This window comes from Leuresthes tenuis, unplaced genomic scaffold (assembly GCF_036924035.1).
Source record: "Leuresthes tenuis unplaced genomic scaffold, fLeuTen1.0.hap1 SCAF_4, whole genome shotgun sequence".
NCBI lineage: Eukaryota > Metazoa > Chordata > Actinopteri > Atheriniformes > Atherinopsidae > Leuresthes > Leuresthes tenuis.
The window spans coordinates 7,434,472-7,454,222 of record NW_027325358.1 but is presented as its reverse complement, the minus strand read 5'-3'; the positions used below and the strand labels follow the sequence as shown (position 1 = coordinate 7,454,222).

Genomic DNA, 19,751 nt, shown 5'->3' with positions numbered 1-19,751 from the left:
ATTCCAGTTCAACTTCAACTTTTGGAGAAATTACTTTATATCATAACACTCTCTGACATTATGCCAAACTCATTTCACAACATTCACACCTCTGTGCTTCAGAGATGGTGCGAGAATTCTGCCCTGAAGAGATTCAAACAAAGACCATCAATCAGCTTCATCTGTAAACTGTGTGTCTGGATAATTATTCCACAAGTCCTGGTCTTTCCCTGTATGCTCACTGGCAAACTGGCAAAAGTTTGGACTTGTCATAGTACTCTACCCACACAGATCGAACATTTTGGGGTTTCTTTGCATCAGATGCTCTGATAGATCAACTTGCTGAGGTGTCCTTGATTAATCAGCAGTCATTTGAAATCTATACCACTTATAGATGATTTCTTTTAACTTGGAAGGATTAATTCCAAATCATTTGAAGGTCTTTTAAATCTCCTGCCAGCCTGTGATAGAGGCTCTTTAGATCTTGGCGTGATAAACTTGGCATCATCAGTTACTCAATGCCAGGAGGGTTAAGTAGAATTAAGGTTTCAGATTTCTCACTGCTTTAGGAGGGGGCATCTCATCTGAAACTTATTCATTTGCCAGATCTCTTAAAAATTCACGATTTAAAGTTTCTAAATATTAATTGACTAATTCAAAATTTAATTTCACAAGTAAGTTGTTGACTTTATGAAAAAAAATCAAGAGTTTTCATAAAGAAATACACTGAAAAAAGTTTCCTGGGGTGTACAATGTTAATCCTTTTCACACTGCCCACTGAAGGTGAAAAAGACCCTCCATACTGCCTCTGTTTGGTCCATATAAACAAGGAGAGGAAAGCAACAGCAGCATAAAAACGTGTGTTTTTGCCATGTTATAGAGTAATGTACATCAATTTGGATAAGACAAAAGAAATGACTACTACAGTAGTCACAATATTCAGCTCCCTTGATTAAAAAGAGACTATATCACCAAAGAAAAGACAAAAGAAACAGGCCCAACCTTTTGTTAAGACATCTCATGTCAAGACACGAGCTCAACAGTGTAAACATCCCGTATGGAGACAGTAAATATAGTATTTTTCATATGATGTCTTGTGACCTTTAAACACTGAGTGAAATAACAGTTAAGTGGTTGTTATAACGTCCTTCTGTAATCTGATGGAGGCCTGGGATGTGTTATTGATACGTCACTGAAATAATAAAGTGAAGAAGTACAAGCAGTCAACACTAAGTGTGAACAATTGATTGCAAAGAGTCAAGCTAATACAACGGCTGAGAGAACTGTGAGAAACCAACCCTGCTCCCACAAAAGTGCTTTCAGGTTCAAGAAAATGGATTAAAATGTGACCGATGCTTGATTTAAAGCACTTAACAACGTGACTTCTGTCACACTTAATGTCTCACAAAATGTACACTGGGACTGAGAATTAACCATGTGCAGAAAGGGACAACTGTCTCACAGAAACTTGTGTTTCTATTTGTGTATATTAGACTTTTTTTCTTAGTGAAGCAGCAGATCTCCTGGAACACTTCACCCTTGTACCCCTTCTTCACCATCAGCGTCAATCAAGGTCCTCTTTCTATTTTTTCATCATGGAGGCCAAGGGTTCCATAGCCATTCATCATAGCCATTTTCATATGGGTGTTAGGAAGCAACTCTTCATCAAGGATGTTGTTCCTGGTGGCAAACATCTGGCTGATCTCCAGGAAGGTTTTGTTCTTGGTTTCAGGGATGATGAAGATGGTGTAGACAGCCACTCCCAAGCAGACCGCACAGAAGATCAGGTAACAGTAAGGACCTGTAGCTTCCTGTAGGAGGACACAAAATTATCCAAAAAATAAAATAGTTTACAATAAAGAGATACAAATTTAGCAGAGACTTGTATTTCTGTATTTCTCTTGATATTTGCTTTGCTATTAACATCCAATCTCATCAATAGGCACTTAAATATAGACATAACTGAGCTAATAATAATAATCTACTAGTACTTTGTTTGACGTTTTATATATTAAAAAAAGACTTCTGCTGCTCTTTAATTCTGTACCTGCTGGAAGTTAGAAGTACAGATTTGTCTGTGAATGCACCATCAGTACAGTACCAGTAAGTATTAGTTATTTATGTTAGCTGCTAAAAACTTAAACAAAACACAGAGGAATGGCGCCACAGTGAAGTCCAGAGTTTATGGAGCAGAGACATGACGGAGCAATTATAACGTTCTTAATGATGTAAACAACCAGCCAGTAACCGGTAACAACTTTGGCCGTTCAACTCATGAGTTGCAATAGGACTGTGCCTAAAAGAGGAATCCGCTGCCTACATTCTGTCCATGGTAAAGTTACAGACAAGGGACTTATAAGTAGGTCTGATTTAATGCTATTTAATGTATGCACCCTCATATCATAATAATGTGGGTTATTAAGTCCTACATGTCTAAAAGGCAGAACCTGAGGAAGCGAGGCGCAGAGTGGAGTTGAATGGGTCACAGCAAGCCCTAAAATGAATGAATAGAGGTGGAAAATAATGGAAGAAAAAGTAAAACTGTTTCTTTGTGTTAATTTGACCAAAGCATGTCACAAACACCTTTTTTAGACCTCGGGAAACTGTGTCAGCTTGTGAAAAAATGGAATAATATGTTTCCTTTAATTTGGTTTTTACTCATTTAGTTGCAACATTTTCTTTATTTTGTTTGCATGCGTTGTTTCACTCATGTGCCAAACAGACCAGTCTTTTATTCCAAAGCCACAGTGCAAACTAAAGTGAGCTTGGTTCTTCTTAATAAGATGTGAGCCCTGCTGAAAACATGATTAATTAAGTTTTGGAAGGTCCTTAGAATATTCAGCATCAGCTAATTCTTCCCATACATTTGTCTTTTTCATGAATCCTGAAAGTGTACTAGTGAAAATAAACAGCTCATCTCTTTCTCACAATTTTTTTGTAGCTTCTAATTGCTACTATTCATTTTCTAACTCAATGTTTAATGGGAAAATTGGGAGGTTTGAGACCACGGAGAATGCTGGTCCAGTGGTTCAGTGGTCAAACCTCAAAATACAGAATTTCTTGGACATTGAACAAATAAAACACTGGAGACACTGTGGACGGTGTGATAATAAACGTCCTGAATAAAAAATCTATTTTTTGTTGCGAAGTTTAGGTCAGTTTTAATCGCTCAACCTGCATATTTGTCCAACTTGCTCCTTGAACTATTTGGTTAATTCAAATTCACTGATGTTTTCTCTATCCTGACAAACTCACTCTTTGTCCAGGTAAAACACTCTTTGTGTTTCCCAGTCGCCTGATGTAAAAATTTTAATAATAACGTAAGGGAACTTTGAAAAAGTTGCAGTGGCTGCATAACATTGAGCATTGAGGAGCACTAGCACCACAACTCAACTGGACCTTGAGCAATAGCAATATAAGTACACAAGTGCAATAATAATGTGCAATATCTCTATTGCAAGGATTTCTTTAGTTTATTATCTATCTTTATCTTACATATCCTTATATGTAAATATGCATGTATAATTTTCATACAGTTTTTTTATTTTTTCTGTAATGGTGCTGCTTGAATCTTAATTTCCCTGAAGAAACCTCCCAAAGGGATCAATAAAGTTCTATCTAATCTAATCTAAACTAATTTTAGAGGTATGGAGAGCAGCTGTTTATTTTCAGTGGCATCTTCACTGATAACTTTACTCCTGATTCATGGAAAGTATGAATGCAAACAGAAACATCAAATCGAAGTAGTTTAAAACAGCACTTTGTCAGTATTTTAGACAAGCCCCTAATATTTAACCTGCTGAGGTCTTTTTAAGAGATGCTGAAATTTTGTCTGTTAGAAATTTGGCTTTGGGGTTAAAAGCTGCTCTCTTATGCTGACTGTTTGCATATTTTTATATCATTCCCACAAATCATCTTGAACTGGGAGCTTTCAAAGTCTGAGACGGTAAGTCTCACCTCGGAAAAACTTTAGAAAAAGTACACCACACTCACTCCATCTTTTCCCTGGATGCCTGTTGGATCATGATTATATTATTTAATTAGATGCACACTTTGCAAGTGAGCTTAGATATGTTGTTAGTGTAGTCTGGACATACCCAGATTACACTAAATACAAACAGTAGAATTGTCTTTCCTTGGGTATTTATGAGTTTCTGATTTGGGAAAAAGTCACAATCCCTAAGAACTAATTTATCTGAACACATCCCTCCAGTCTTTTGTTAACTAATGAATTTAATAATTTTCAGCCTCTTCCATTCATGTATCCATGGATAGGCCTCGCATTGCTCTTTGAAAACCAAATCGTATCTCATGTGATGAAGCAAAAGAGGCGTCAAAATCTATATTTTTGAGCTTTTGCTGATATGAGAATATTTATTAATGCAGCTTTAAAGTAGAAAGTGGAATTATACAGTAGAATTACGGGGTGAGATCATGTTTAACTTAACTTTAACTTATAGCAGTTCTATTTACATGCTGCTTCTCTTTGGTTCATACTTGTAATGAAGTTCTTTACTATGAGTTTCTCATGAGTTTCCCTCATTCAAACACACTTTTATAGAGCTCTTCTCATTCTGTAAGACACGTTTGCAGATAAGAGGCCATGTAGGGTTCAGTATGGTGTCCAGAGACATTTTAACAACTGGAGAGACTGGGATTCAAAATGACAACTTTCCAATAGAAGCTCTAATACCAGAACCACAAGTTAAAACCAAACCCTCATCTTCTGGTTTGTGGAATCCTGTTTTTAAGCCTCGAGTCTCTCGGCTGTCTCCATTTTTTTTTTAGAAGTGCATGCTATGAGCAAGTGAAAGATCTGACAATGTGGACAATGACAGGCAGGAAAGTCGTGACTTTAACTGGGATTTCAACCTGTAATTCAACTGGTGTTTGGGGAGTTAATTTGATTCAAACAAAACCAATCCCCATCGTAATTGCCCATAACCGTATGGCACAGAAGTAAAGCGATAGCAGGACCAAGATTCAACCACACAGTATTATGAGCCATCTGTGAGATCTGCTACTCATTTCACACCTATTCATGATCTGGATTCAGCTCTGTGTACTTGGAAATGTAAGTGGCTCATGAGTTTTCTCTGACCTCTAGGAAGGGAAAGACAAAGCCAATAGTGAAGTTGGACAACCAGTTGAGGCAGCCTGCCACGGTGTAGGCAGATGGTCGGTGAGACTGCTTAAAGAGCTCCGCAGTGATCAGGAAAGGCACACCAGCTGTAAAACACATGTGGAAAATATTAATGAGAATTATTTGACAAGAGGAGCTACTCTGAATTAAGTAAGTTAAATCTATTGGTTTGATCAGACTAAGCATCCAGTCAAAGTACAAATCAAATTTAATTACCCAGTACTGTTGTAAAAATTTACATCAGCATCTTCATTCATCAGTTGGTTCATCAATATTTCCACACAGACCTATTCACTGACCCTCTTTTAAAATGAACAGAGGATGATATAACAAAAGCCAAAGTGCTATTAAGTTACACTCCTTTTTGCCATGTATTTCATTATGTGTTTATTATTACAGAGTATTCACAAACTGACAAGAGAGGAAGGTGTTTGTCAAGTTGGACAGAAAGCTCCTTACCCAAGACTTGTGCAATTCATTAGACTGATATTCAGGATCTGCTACAACTGTCTTTGCTTTAAACATTCCTCATTGTTAGAAGTGAAGGATATGAAGGAGAAAATGGCATTAGCAAAAGCTCTAATGATCGGCTTTCAGAATGATGTCTTCATTATCTGAGCTTACAAACTGCAGAGAGAAAGGTTTAATATTGTCAAACCAATAACGAGGCCATAATTTGTCAACTTGTGCGCTACGTATGGGAGGGCGTCATTGAGAAAGCAAGGTTTCATCTGAAGGAAACTGCATTCATTACAGCAAGCTTATGAACAATGAGCCATTAAAAGTCTAATTGCAGCAACAGAAATCCTCGTCCGTGTGCTGTGGTATAGATTTTGCCGGCTTGACGAATGATGTTATGTAAACCAGATTCGTTCTAATTCATCATCCTCGCAGGTCCGCTCGACATAGTTCCCAATGTTGTAAACTAATGCCTCTTAATTCTCTTCACTCATCTCATCTAATGCACAAATGGCTATGGAAATGGATGTACTGTAGCAGCTAGGATTTCCTAATATACAAGACTAATGAAAAACAACCTCTCTGCACATTCACAGGAGGAAGTACGATGCTGCATTTCAGCTTTGGTGCCTGTTGTTGTGCAAATTTCCAGCAGGGAGCAGTGTAACCTTATACTCGGGACTGCTTACATCACTGTTATATGTCAGCTGAAAGGGTTCAGTTTAAGGGTCAGAGAGTTTTCTTGTGAAGTGCAAAGAGGGTGCATTTACTAAAGTTTTTACCTGGACCTATGCAGAAACCAGCAATAATCCCAACAACACAGCCCACACTGATGTAGCGCATGAAGGGAAACTGTGCCTGTAAAACACAGGTTATGAGTTATAAACATTGATATACAACTTTCTGTTCTGTTTTTGATTCCTCATGTACTTATACTCAACTATTATGATTATATATGACATATTATAAACTTGAGTAGTGCCATGAGGTATTTCTAGTATGTGATTACACACAATTACATTTTTCTTCATCATTACCAGCAGTCCAGCAAATCTGTCTTTCTTTTCTCATATTCTTATATGTTTAAGTTTAAGTACTTTTTTAAGTTTATGTAAATGATGTAAATCTGGTAATGGCCTCAACCTCATGTAAAACAGTCAACAACCTCATATAAGATGATCATACACCAGCAGGGCATCAGATGGCACGTACCTGGTGGAGGACAGACACAGTGATCCCTGCACAGCAGACTCCCATGAAGAGGAAGCCACCTATTATCAGAGGTTTTCTGCCAACACGCTCGATGGTAAAACACTACATGAGGGATGGAGAAGAGAGATGACCTGTGATTGGCTGGCGACAGCAGACGACAAAGACTTTTTAATACTTTTCTTGTTTGCGGTTTTATGCAACAATCAAATCAGTACTTAACAACTTTGACTTATTGCATCATACTGATGTAAATGTGTATCATAAAGAGACACAAAAAGAAAATATTCATCGGTTTCACAATAGATTTCTTTTTTTATGTTTAGAATCATTAGGAAACTGATGTGAAACATGACCCTGTTCCACATCCAGGTGAAAAATTAAACTTAAAGCAATTAAAGCAATAACTGTGTCTCAGGATTAGAGACAAAATCATTTGAATTCCACCACTTACATGATCAATTAATCTGTCTTTTTTTCCAATTTAGTAACAACCTATTCAATCTATAAAATGTAAAACTTACACTTACACTTACACTTACATTAAAAGTTTATTTCTTAGTTTTTCTGGTTAAAAAAACTAAAAGACAGCAGTGTAAAGCAGCATTTAAGAAGCTACACAGAGTACCACTTATTTTTCTGTCACCACTGAGTATAACTACTTACTGTCATAACGATGATTGTTTCCTAAAGTGAAGCAGCAAATAATTAAAACTGTACTTTATGTGCCTCTAGAATACTGTGTATTGGACTAGCTGAAATAAACATAATAAACACATGAATCAGTGCACAAATAAATAAATAAAGAGTATACCAATTTTTCTAGGCATCACTGCCCATAAATACGTTTCTTACATAACAGAAAACATAGAATAGTGACGCAATCATCACAGTGTTTTATATTCTTTATTAGACATGACTGATTAGTTCACCTGCTTTTCCAGTACTATTAAGTAAGAATGAAATAAGAAGCCGTTTAACACCGAATAATGTCATATTATTGTGTGTGAAGACATCTGCTCACCCCCAGCATCCCTGCGATGACCTCAATGGCACCGGTTCCCACTGTTGTGTACTGAATATAAGGTTCTGGGATCCCTGCATTCTTAAATATTTCATTTGTGTAGAACCATATCTGAAATTCACAGAAGGATTGAAGTGAATTATTAGAAAGCAAATGTCAGATTCCAGACAAATAAACACACACACTGAAAATCACAGGCTGTCTTGTTTTCTAAGGAGTTGAAAAGCCGATCAGCTTATTTGGCGCGTCCATATGATTCATCATGGTGATCATTGTCATCAGGCAGATCATCACTCATACATTTGAGATACAGCATTTCATCAGTATGGACTGCTGACAAGTGCTCCCTATGAAATTAATTTGTGTATTCTCATTAATCACACTTTGCTAATGCAACATCCATCATTGATGAGGTGCGGACAGAATCGTGATGGGCGCAGTTCAGTGCTGTCGTGTTGATTTAGTAACCATACGTGTTGCATTTCATCAACATTGTAGCATTGGAGTATGCAAATGCATACCTGAATCACAGCAGAGAGCCTAAAAAAGTACAAAAATCGATTGTGCTCAAGTAGGGTCTACAAAATGTTTAACGCAAACTGTTTTCATAAACATGTAGGATACCAATGGATTAAAATTCTTCCTCAGCAAACTAAAATCTTCCCTAAAACAGGAACTATGTATCAAATCTGTCAATCTGTTGACATTCTGCTTTAATATGCATGAATTTCACAGCAACAAGAGGGGTAAACTATAGAAAATGTTCAGTTTTTTAAAAAGGAATTTAACTTTTAAAATTGAACTCTAGTCAGAAACTAAATTACAGGGTCAGAATAAAATGCACTTCTTGAATAACGTGCTTAAACATGTCAAGTTGATACTCCAAAATTTCAGTGTCTAACATTTATTGTGATCTACTGGAAGAAAAGCAATGTGATATTAATGAGAGGGTCGTTTCAGAAATGTAAGTCTCAAACAAAGCAAAAGTACAAAATAAAGCATCAGGCACAAGAAAAATAATTTGAATGTCTGAAAAGAAGCAGGAAGAAGAGCAAACTTTAAGTTTAATTACATTCCGTCTCCATCAGTCATAGATACACATCTTGCCTTCTTCACAAATATACAAAAACATATTTAGGCTCAACTTTCCAGAACCTTTGAGATTATAATGACTTACATTTGACCATTTATTCTATCAATATCAATATCAAAGACTGACTTAAGTACCATAGACATATGAAGTTTATATATTGCTTTTTACATCGATTCTTCACACTTGAAGATCAGATTTGTTGTCTTTCATTAACCTTTAAACAAGAAATTTCTGTCCAAAGACACGGCAGGTCCCTCTCCTCGCCCTCAGCCACGCTGCATCACTCTTTACTACAGAAGCCCAGAATGAACAAACCAAACACTGGCTGTCTAACACATTTTTTCTTACATGACTATAAGGACAGATCAGATATGGTGAATTCTCTTTGTTGCAATCTGCAGTTTGCATTCCTACGTGTCATAACATCTTACACTTAATGTGCAGCTCCAAGTCCTCCTTATTGTCAACTCAGCTACATGTGCAAGACATACAGAGGACTGAAGTTGTGTTTCTTTAAATTGAGTCACATCTTTGATTTTATTGGGAAGAATGTGCCTTGACATTTTTAGATGAAGGTAAAAACTGGGATAAAAACTAATGTTTTGTTCATTTTCCAGCCCCCAACAGTAGTTTTCCATCTTCAGTTTAAAATAAACAAGATGTTTTAAGTCAGTGAGTGAAGTTTAACTTCTATTCAATTAATTTTATGTGAGAAGGGCAACGCCATCTGCAAAAAGCTCACATTCATCGCTTTAATAGCAACTCACTAGTCAATTAAAAACTGCCTCTGAAGAGAAGAGATAGACTATTTTTAACTAATGACAAGTCAAATCCATCCTGACTTGATTCACTTTGCATCAAAAGTACTAGAGTCGGAAAGTTACTGAATTATGGCGTCATCTTTTATTAACTTTACAGCCACGTATTACACATGTTAGCATCAGCTTAGTTTGTGAAGTGGTTTGACACTGCACCACCGTCTGCTCAGCTGTAATCTTTACTCTTTTACTGCAGACAGAGCTGAGGGTGCTATAAAAACTGGAGATATCACTCACAAAACAGAACAAAAACAACAAATCAGCAGCATGAATGACCATTTTGTTAAAGTAGTAACTTAAAGACTGTTGGACAGGTGAAGTCATGAGAAATAATAGTTGCCCCAATTGAACATCTTAACTTTAAACTCTCTTGATATGTGTTTTTATGTTTTTTTCCCCTTCAGTTGTGGGCACATGGATTCATCAGCATGTTTGAGGCCTTGCAGTGTCGCAGTCTGGAACAGCTGGGAGAGACACACTCAGCAGGGTGTACCAGTGCTGGGAAATGATGCTAGCATATGAGCCAGCATGCCTGGAGCTTTCACCTACGTAAAGCAATGAATATAAAGGTGTGTTTGACATTATGATCAGATGAGTGGACCTTGTTAGGTAAGGTTACATTAAGAGAGGCAACCAGGGGATAATGAGGCATGGTCACGTTGCCCTCAGCTTAGTCATTAAGTGAGTGTTCTGTATGTGAATCTGTGATGTGTGGTCACATGGGAGGAGCACAGCTGGGAGCTAAAACAATATGAGGTCTCACTCTCATATTAAGTGCACAGTTGTTGCACATTTAAAATGAAAAAGCCAATGGACCCATGATGCCTTTCCCACTCACCGCATCGATGCCAGACAGCTGCATGCCAATGTTGACCACCACAATAGTGATCACCTGCCAGCGAACACAGCGATCCATGAGCAGGTGGCGAACAGAGAGGGTCTGGATGGAGGACAGCGAGCGCTGCTCCTCTTGCATCTCTTCAACCTCGGCCTGGATGTTTTCTTTTTTACGGAACCACTTTAGGGCTTAGTGAAAAAAGAGGGAGACATTCAGAAGAACAATCAAAGTCTCCCTTTACAGAAAAGCAGTCCAATATGTGAAGGATCTAAAACTTGAGAATCATTTCAAGTTCAAGGCTCAGAATTCAATCTCAGGGCAGAGAAAATTAATACAGAATATTTAATAATACAATAATAATACCTGCTATTGTTGCATGCACGTTTCCCTTCTCTATCAGCAGGTACCGTGGACTCTCTGGAAACCATGGCAACAGCATCAGCTGGACCATAGTAGGAAATACCACAAGGGAGAGAAGCAGAGGCCAGTGCTCTTCCTGAGTGGAAAAAAAACCCAAAACATTATGCCATATTAAAACCTTCAAAGAAGCTGCAATAAGCCCTTTTCACTTTTCCCGTTGCTCTTGTCTGTATTATGATTAGGTACATGGTTTTCACATCTGATTGTGTAAACTGACTGGGACTCTTTACAGATGCCAATGCGGCCCCATACATATTATCTTTTGGGTCAGATCTGCTAGAACTTCTCTCATGAGCATGCAAACGGCCTACAGTACATTGTCGAGGTGTGGATAACATATTCTCCTCAAATCAAGTGTTCATGTTGTTCTTCATGCTGCTTTTTTGGATGAAGATTGATGCAGGCACATACATAGTCGGTGTGTTCAGTCTGTGTAGTTACAAATATTTGGGCTACACCTGGTCAGCTGGGCCTGATGGACCCTCACGGACTGGTGAGGATGACAAAATCTCACAGGCCTCGCTGCCTAGCTGATACAAAAACTGTGAACTGCCTTTAAGCATATTATAAACAAATGATGTTCAATCATCTCCAAATGGGCCAAAGATTCCATTTTTTTTGTTTGCTTTATAACATAGCAGGAAAGTGTTGGAAAGAGCATGTTCTGATAAACTTATATTACCTACTAACTTAAACAACAAGAAATACTTGAATGCAAGAAAGCTAAAGTCAGACAGGGTCAGAGGGACGTGCCATGTGAATGTTATCTCATTCACAGCCTGTTTACATACTTTAAACAGCAACTTAATCAGACATGTGAATGTCACATCAGTGTACTTCTTGTGTTCTGCTAAACGTACAGGAGAGGAAAATCTATTTCACAAAGTTGTGATTTCATTTTTCCTCTGATTTGTTTGTTTTGTTTGAGGCCCTTTGTGATACTGCCTGCTTAAGATTAGAAATGCTTGCAGTAAAATCAGGGGTAAAAAATGAACTCACATTGCCCCATAAAAGATACACAAAAAACGTGCCAGTTATTACAATTAAACATTGTCAGGATGGACGACTCAACCAACTCGGTGGGCGGCACATACCTTTCCCAGCAGTTCAGAGAGCCCCAGGACCTGAGCGATGAAGACTCCCAAACAAATGTGGATGCTGGGAACAAGGCCCAGGAAGCCTCGTAGGTTTTTGGGGGCGATCTCGCCAAGGTACATTGGCACCACACTGAGAGAGATCCCTGATGAAAACAGAGAATACAATTACCCCAAACCAACAGTGTTTATCAAAGATTAGCAGTGTTACTCATTATGCTGTCTACATGAACCCAAGGCTCTATTTAGAATAAATCATAAAAGCCTATTTTAGTCATACTGTAAATCAGATTTTTATGTGTATTTGTAGTTTGGTTATATAGCAGAACTTAACATTTTGTGAATATAAATGGAAATAAATCACTCAACATGACAAGAAAAGAAATGAAAAAGAAAACAGCTCACTCAGATGAAATGTACACGGTGCTCACTGAAAGTTTTCTAACATTTTTAAACATAACATACTTCTTGTGTTTCTCAAATGATCATTTTGTCATCCATCCAAACACAAACCTCCATGTCTCTTTTATGTAAAAAAACGCATATGATGCTCAGCACCTGGTGTCCTCCACACACACACTGCTGGGTGTTCTGGCCAAATAGTTTAATCTTCTTTAATCATATCAATGTTTTTTGCTCTTCATTCAGATGCATTTTGACTATTTTCCAGCAGGCTGTTGCGTTCATTTTAGATTGTTGGGTTGGTGACCACTGGCTAGCTGTTTAAACCCTGATTACTTAGTGTTGCAGTCAGATGCAGAAAATCTGTTGGTGTTTCAAAACTTCCCCCATTTGACAATCAAGGAGGTTACTTTGCCTGATGGAACTTTAAATGCAGCCAAGCTTTTCTTTTGTCCTTCTATATCATGAAAAAACTCTTCAAAGAGCTTGTTTTGACATTAAGGCTTGACTTTTACTCTGACATATACCATTACCTGGGAAAACCTTACACAGACATGTGCCTACCATCCTATGTGTGTCCAGTGAATTCAATTAGGCACAGCTGTACTCTTGTGTCAAGTTGTACAAGAATCTGTGTTTGTGTGCATACTAATAAGTTAAAAAATTACTCTAGAACAAGATAAAAAAAAGGACTTAAAATGTTTTATTTTATGATCAGTAATAAAACAAATCAGGAATCTGGCAGGCCATCAGTACCTGAGTGTACTCCTGTGACGAAGCGTCCAGAGATGACCATCACAGGACTTCTGCACCATCTGCTGAAGCCCATCAAAGATCCTCCTATAAACACCAGCATGGTGGATCTCACCAGCGTCCCTTTCCTGTTGGGACATAGTGACTCTCTTAACTCAGCTCACTCAAAGATTGGGCTGTTTGTAGTTGTCAGATGTAGATTTTACGAAGATGTGTGACCAATCACCCACAGATACTAACCTTCCATATTTGGTGACGAGTTTACCCACCAGCAGTGCGCCGGTCATCCCACCGATGGCAAAAATGGACACTGTGATGGAGTATAAGATGGTGAGAATATTCTCATCTGGAGTCTGGTCATGACGGTCCAGTAACGTCTCATTGTAGAAGGCTTTGATGTACTGGCGGCAAACACAAAGTATCATTCTAACAAAGTTCAGTAGGTAAAAGACAAACTGAGAGCTTAACCTTCACAATGACCAAGTACTATTTTAGGAAAAATACCAAAGACATAGGATCTTCATCTTTCAATTAGATTCAAATCAAATATGGTCTATTATGTTTTAAATGATCTTGATAACAATTAACTGATAAATAGCTAATAATTCATTCCAATACAATGTGGAATTGAAATATTTTGTCATCTTTCCGAGATATCTTATTTAGTTCCAATAAATTCAAATTGATTCTAAAAGACGTGGTCCGTGTTTTGTATTAACAGTTGTAGTATGTCACGTTGTGTTTTGTATTCTAGTTAATTTCTGTCAGTTATTTAGCTCCATTTTCAGTTTCATTTCTTCTTGTTTTCTCTTGTTGAGGTTTCTGTTGAGTTTACTCCCACTCTTCATTTCACACCAGGGTGTCAGTTTCTGCCACACCTGATGTTTGATAGTTTTGCTTGTTATCACTTTTGTGTTTGCCTGTCTCTGTTGGCTCGATGGGTTAGGATAAGGAACTCCTTGTGCTTTCGCTTGATGCTTTAGAAGTGTTTGATATTGTATAATTTTTTTTTACTAAGAGATGAAATTCTTTTCCATAAAAAAAGTAGATCATTTCTACTTCCTGAGTGAAAACTACTCAATAAAATGACAGAACTGATCTTAATGTCTGCAGCTTTAACTCATTTTTAGATGTATAGGAGTCCACTTCCTATCTGGATCACCTGATCCTTAATCGGGGCAGTAGATAATGGAAAAGATGGTCAGTCCTGACACTAAAGCTGCTGCTATTAGATACACATCAATCCAAAACTGGGTTTATATCAGCCCTTGTGAGCGCATGAAGAATCAGCAAGTCATGGTCAATGAAAAAAACGCTTCTTAGTAACTGTTTAAGATTAAAAGTTTCCACCTTCTCTCAGTCTAATCAAGCTGCCAACTGAAATTGCAGACTTTGTTCTCTTTATCTAAAGTAGATATCCATATTTCCTTACAAGTTATAATACATGTTCCATATAATTTTACCTTGTGGATTAAAAGTATCCACAAGAGTAGAAAGGCAGAACAAGTGAGCATCTCCTGATTTAAATGTGATGGGTTTTTTTTAAAAAAAACAAGTGCTGATAACCAAGAGGGGTGGAAATTCATAGTTGATCATGTGAATTCTGCTGAAAGCAACAAGCTACTTTGTTTTGAGTTCCTGTGAGAAGTAATGAAATTATAACTGCAGCTTCACGGTGAGGAAGACTGAGAGAATGCTAGGCTATTAAAAAGAAAAAAGAAAATGAAATTGGAGTTTTCTGCTTCACCCCATAATCCGTCCACTATCAAAACAAAGTCAGGATCTTTTAACCAAAGTTTATGACACAGAAGGACTTCAGTGACTGAAATATTTCCGTATTTATCACAGTTTTTGAGCTAAATTAAACTGTTGAGGATGTTAGTGACAACTTAAGCACCCTGATAAAAGAATAAAATATCAAAACCCTTTTCTGTTACCTCACCAACTCATTATTTTACAAGAACAAAAGTATGATTAGGAGCACACAGAACTCAGACAAAAGCAGTCCTACAATGAGCACTGAAGTCACTGTGGTCAAATGTTTGACCTTTCCCTATTAGCAGTAATTTGAAACATGTGCGGCATGGTGCAGTTGTTTTAAACTGAGCTAGGAAATACCGCAAAGAACCAGCAGCGACTACACACACTTTCTTCACCATTATGCAAGAGTTTAAGGGTGAACAAATAGACTGCCTGAATATATTATTTATTTTTTGGTACCCATGTGTAATATGTGGCAGTAATATGTGGTGTTGGGGTTGGCAGGAACCATCATCTTATCTTTGAAGTAGGATTGTTTGAGGTGTCCAGAAGTTGACAAGCTTCAGAGAATACCAACTATAGCTTGGTTTTTGCTTGTTCAATCTTATTGTAACCAAAGGCAGTACGGGCCTAAAAGGACACTTTAATCTTAATGTTCATCACATTACCTGCAAGACTCTGCAGATTGGAGAAGTAGGCTGGAGAATCTACACGGAACCTTAACTATGTATGAATGTGAATGAGGTTAGTGACAGAACAAATTTCACCCACATACAATGAAAAAAGTCAAAGAAAAACATCAATATTGGTTTAAATGAAGGCTTCGTTTAGGTTTTTGTCATCCCCTTTATCCCGCTACCAGACCGCTATTTCTGATACGCTTCCATATTCTCTCCACCAGACTCCACTGACAAAAACAGCCATTCTACTTGACACAGCACTGGAGTCGCTGGTCCGCAATCACTTCATTTATCTGTGTAATTGTGAGTCTTTGAAACACAAATCAGATGGGTTTGAAAAAATTAAACACGAGATGTCACATGGAAAAAAATGTGATGTCTTGTGGCCGAAAAAAATGTTATCGCTTGTAGGTTCTGGTGCTGTGTTTTAAAGATCTTCTGGTTTTCTTAAGTCTTGGTTTGCTTGTGTTCAATAGATTTATACGGCTGCTGTTCTGTGTTTAATTCATCATGGCTGGTGAAACCTCGCTACAACAGGTGAGATGTAGATAAGCTAATATCCATGTTCAAGTTGTGGCTAATGTCTCTGTTTGAGGATTTTGGGAAGTCTACTTATTCCCTTCCTAACCCTGAGTTAGATGACAGATTCAACTCTCATGTCAGGACATCAAGTATGTAACCAGTATGTAACTAAGCTCAAGGGAATTGTCACCCTCAGTCAGGGGACATTTGAATGAAAAACTCACAGTGCATGACCTCACGGAAGTGTATTTCTGAACATTAGATTGAGTCAATCTGATGGTTTCCCCTTCACCAAGTCACAAACAAATGAGCAAATCAGGCAAGCATTTATTGTTGTTGTCACGTACCAATCTCTCAGAAAGCGGGTGCATGAGAAAATTTAACATGCTCATTCCTGACCCATAAGAAATAGGTACATATGGGATGGATGGGCATAAAGTAGCATACACTGCACCGGGTCTTAGTTTTCTACGTTCTTGACTGTTGCTTGTTTTTATTCATTTTAATTATTTTATTTGTTTCTCTTCATATTATTTTATGTATTTTTAATGCTTCTTCCACTCCCCGCTGAAATGTTTTTATTTTATGTATAGCACTTTGAATTGTTTTCTACATGAAATGTGCTATACAAATACATTTGATTTGATTTGATTTGATTTGATTTGATTTCAGTGAGGAGTCCCAGTAAATGTATCACATTCTGTCCTGAAGATCTTAAAGCTATGGCTGCTACTGCTTCCTTAGTTTTCTTAACACAGCAAGCTGCACTGATACATGAGGAACTGAAGCTCACATGCTTCAGCGTGGAGCTGACCATGTCAAAAGAGGAATGGTTCACAACTTAATCACTGCACCGGGGCAAATTCAACATTGAAGGAGCAGAACAGGGAATATGATGGATTACAACCGACAGAACATCAATGACATGGGGAAGTTGATGCACTGACGCACATGACTCCATGTAATAAGACATGACATTGCATACAATCTCTGCTTAACAGTGTGTGATAACATATGACATCATAATATCCGAGAGTTCAGGACGAAGAGTGAAAACCACAAACCTCTGCAGGTGAATTGACAACCGCCAAATTGTAGCCGTAGAGCATTGAACTTCCAAATGAGGCCAGGAAAGCCACTGCCAGCAGTGACCTCGTAAAATGCTGAGGAGAGGATAATAAAGTTACAAGTGAGGAAAGCAAACATGGAAACTGTGACCTGCGTGTGTCTTTAGGAATTCCATCAAATCACAATGTCAAAATAAGCACCTGACTGAATGTTAATGTCACTAATGTGTGTACAGTCATCACAATCAAAATGATCAGGTATTGACTGGTTTAAAACTTAAATACTGAAAGATGTGCACTGCCTGCAAGGAGATAAGGTCATTATATATGACTAATTATGAAGGTATGAGACCTTTTCCACTCTCCAGAGGCGTGCAGGCACTGACCCAACATTGATGGCCACCATGAGACCCGAAAGTCACATGAGTCACTTTCTGACTTCAGAGACACAGGCAGCCTTCTATATTTTCATTATGAACAGTGCGAAGCTATCCTCTTGGCTGCCATCCTAAATTCCACACACCAAGCTTAGCTGACCTCCGAGGTAAGGGATTATCTGAGGGACCATAATCTGTTTTTTTAATGTCCCTGCCGTGGCATGGGGCACATAAGACACTGGAAGTTGTGCACATGAGCATGCAATAACCCCACAAAGAGTGAAAGAAGGCAGAGAAGTAAGCCTAAGTTCTGACTGAACAATAGCTGCACAGTTCCTTGAAGAAACCTAATTTTGTTGGTAATAGCCTGACGGAGGAAGTTAGAGACTTGAAAATAGCCCAGACCAGACAAAGCTGACCAGTCAGCATCAATTTAGATTCATTAGTCTATCTGTCAGATGAGCAGCTTTTCACGTGTTGCATCACTTCAATCAACTCTCTGAGTAATTCTTTCTGAAAGTTGCAGGTCTGCTTTAGTCTGAAGTTTGATAGTTTTGATACTTTGTTTTTATAATTTGGTAAAGGATGGAGGGTGTTAAAGAAAGGGTTACTGAGATGTCAAACTATTGTGAAACACTGTCTTTTCTATATCAATTACCAAGAAGCATCTCACACAAACCATTTCAACTGTGCTTATTGACATTGTTGGCGGCAATGAGATCAAGCGGTTCTAACGGCATATTTACATTTACAAGAAAATATAGAGTGCAAGAAAAGTGTAAAGACTCACCCCGCTGATCTTTGCATCGTTTTCTGTTAATAGTTCTTCCGCCATTTAAGTCATGAATAATTCCTGCCCTTGTGTGATCAGCTCGTTGGAGATGAGATACAGCTCATCTGCACAACTTTTGAGGACTCCTTACTCCGCATCACATTTGTAGACTCCAGTCATTGCTCGTGCCGCGGAGAGGAGGCGCGTCGTGTTGATGGGCGGAATTAATAAACATATCAAATTCCTAATTATCCAACCAGCTCGACCCAGCCGGGAATAATGTAACCACAAACTCCGGTTCATTAGGGATCACATGAGCCCGTAGGCCATCCTGTCCTCCAAAGTGCCCACACTAACCACTAAATGTGTCATGGGGCGTTTTTAGTAAATATCAGCAGGCGCACGAGGACAGGTTGGTGAGGTCTCAAATTTTCACATTTTTTGGTGAACTTTGAAATTCAACTCAATCTCTTTACACTCTTTACACATATATATTTTCCTTTATGCATTCGTTGTGTTGTTATGTATTGCAAATTGATGACAGTTTCATCATACATTGTCAAATGCCGAGATTATGTCACGTACATATGTGAAATCAATGTTTTTCATATGATGATGAATAAACAGTTAAACCAAATAAAAGCGTATGTTGAAATCGCAAAAAAAAAAAATAATAATAATAATCATGCATGACTGTTGTGTAGAATGCTTTTTTCTGTGAAAACGTGGATTTCTGAAACATTTTCCTGCGCTGTTTTGGATGCTGCGCTGCTGGACGGACTTCTGCTGGTAACTATGGCAATTTCTGATATCTATTATGATGCGTAACCACGGCAACGGGCAAGTTATTTTCATGCGGGAGCAGCTGATTGAGCTTTACAAAGCCCAAAGCATGCCTGGAGACCCCAAATCCAAATAAGTTGAAAAGGAGATGTAGCCCAGTGGATGTAGAGCAGGACCAAAATGGAAAGAAAGTAGAAGGAAGTCTAATCCCTTTCATCCCTTGATCATCATGGAAAGTGTGAGATGGATAGATAGATAGACAGATAGATGCTGATAGATCAGATCCTGTTCATTTGCAGTAGAAAGCTTTTTAGCTCCGAAACTTCTCCTCTTGTCCTCCACTTGTCCAGTTTACTCATTTCTTTAAGGATACACTGCACATCATGGTGAGATATGCAAACTTTTCTTGCTAATACCTCTCTTTAGCCCAAAAATGCAATTTCACGTCTGTCCAACTGTGTTACCTTTGGTATTTTTATGGATGCAACAAAAGAAGTGGGAACAACTTGCGACTGGCTTCTTGTAAAAAAGCGCTTAAGGATACAATTGAAATTGGT

At 38.1% G+C, this 19,751-nt stretch overlaps 1 protein-coding gene across 1 annotated transcript; it reads right to left on the bottom strand.

Annotated features, from left to right (window-relative positions):
• slc2a15b (solute carrier family 2 member 15b) lies at positions 1–18,558 on the bottom strand. Its single transcript, XM_072383763.1, has 12 exons — positions 18,430–18,558; positions 17,260–17,358; positions 13,473–13,633; positions 13,236–13,360; positions 12,078–12,223; positions 10,927–11,059; positions 10,564–10,751; positions 7,815–7,925; positions 6,794–6,895; positions 6,364–6,439; positions 5,081–5,208; positions 1–1,790 (listed from the first exon to the last, which is right to left on the bottom strand). The coding sequence occupies exons 1-12, from the start codon at positions 18,472–18,474 to the stop codon at positions 1,548–1,550; spliced, it is 1,557 nt and encodes a 518-aa protein (XP_072239864.1). The 5' UTR covers positions 18,475–18,558; the 3' UTR covers positions 1–1,547.
• Between the last annotated feature and the right edge of the window lie 1,193 nt (positions 18,559–19,751).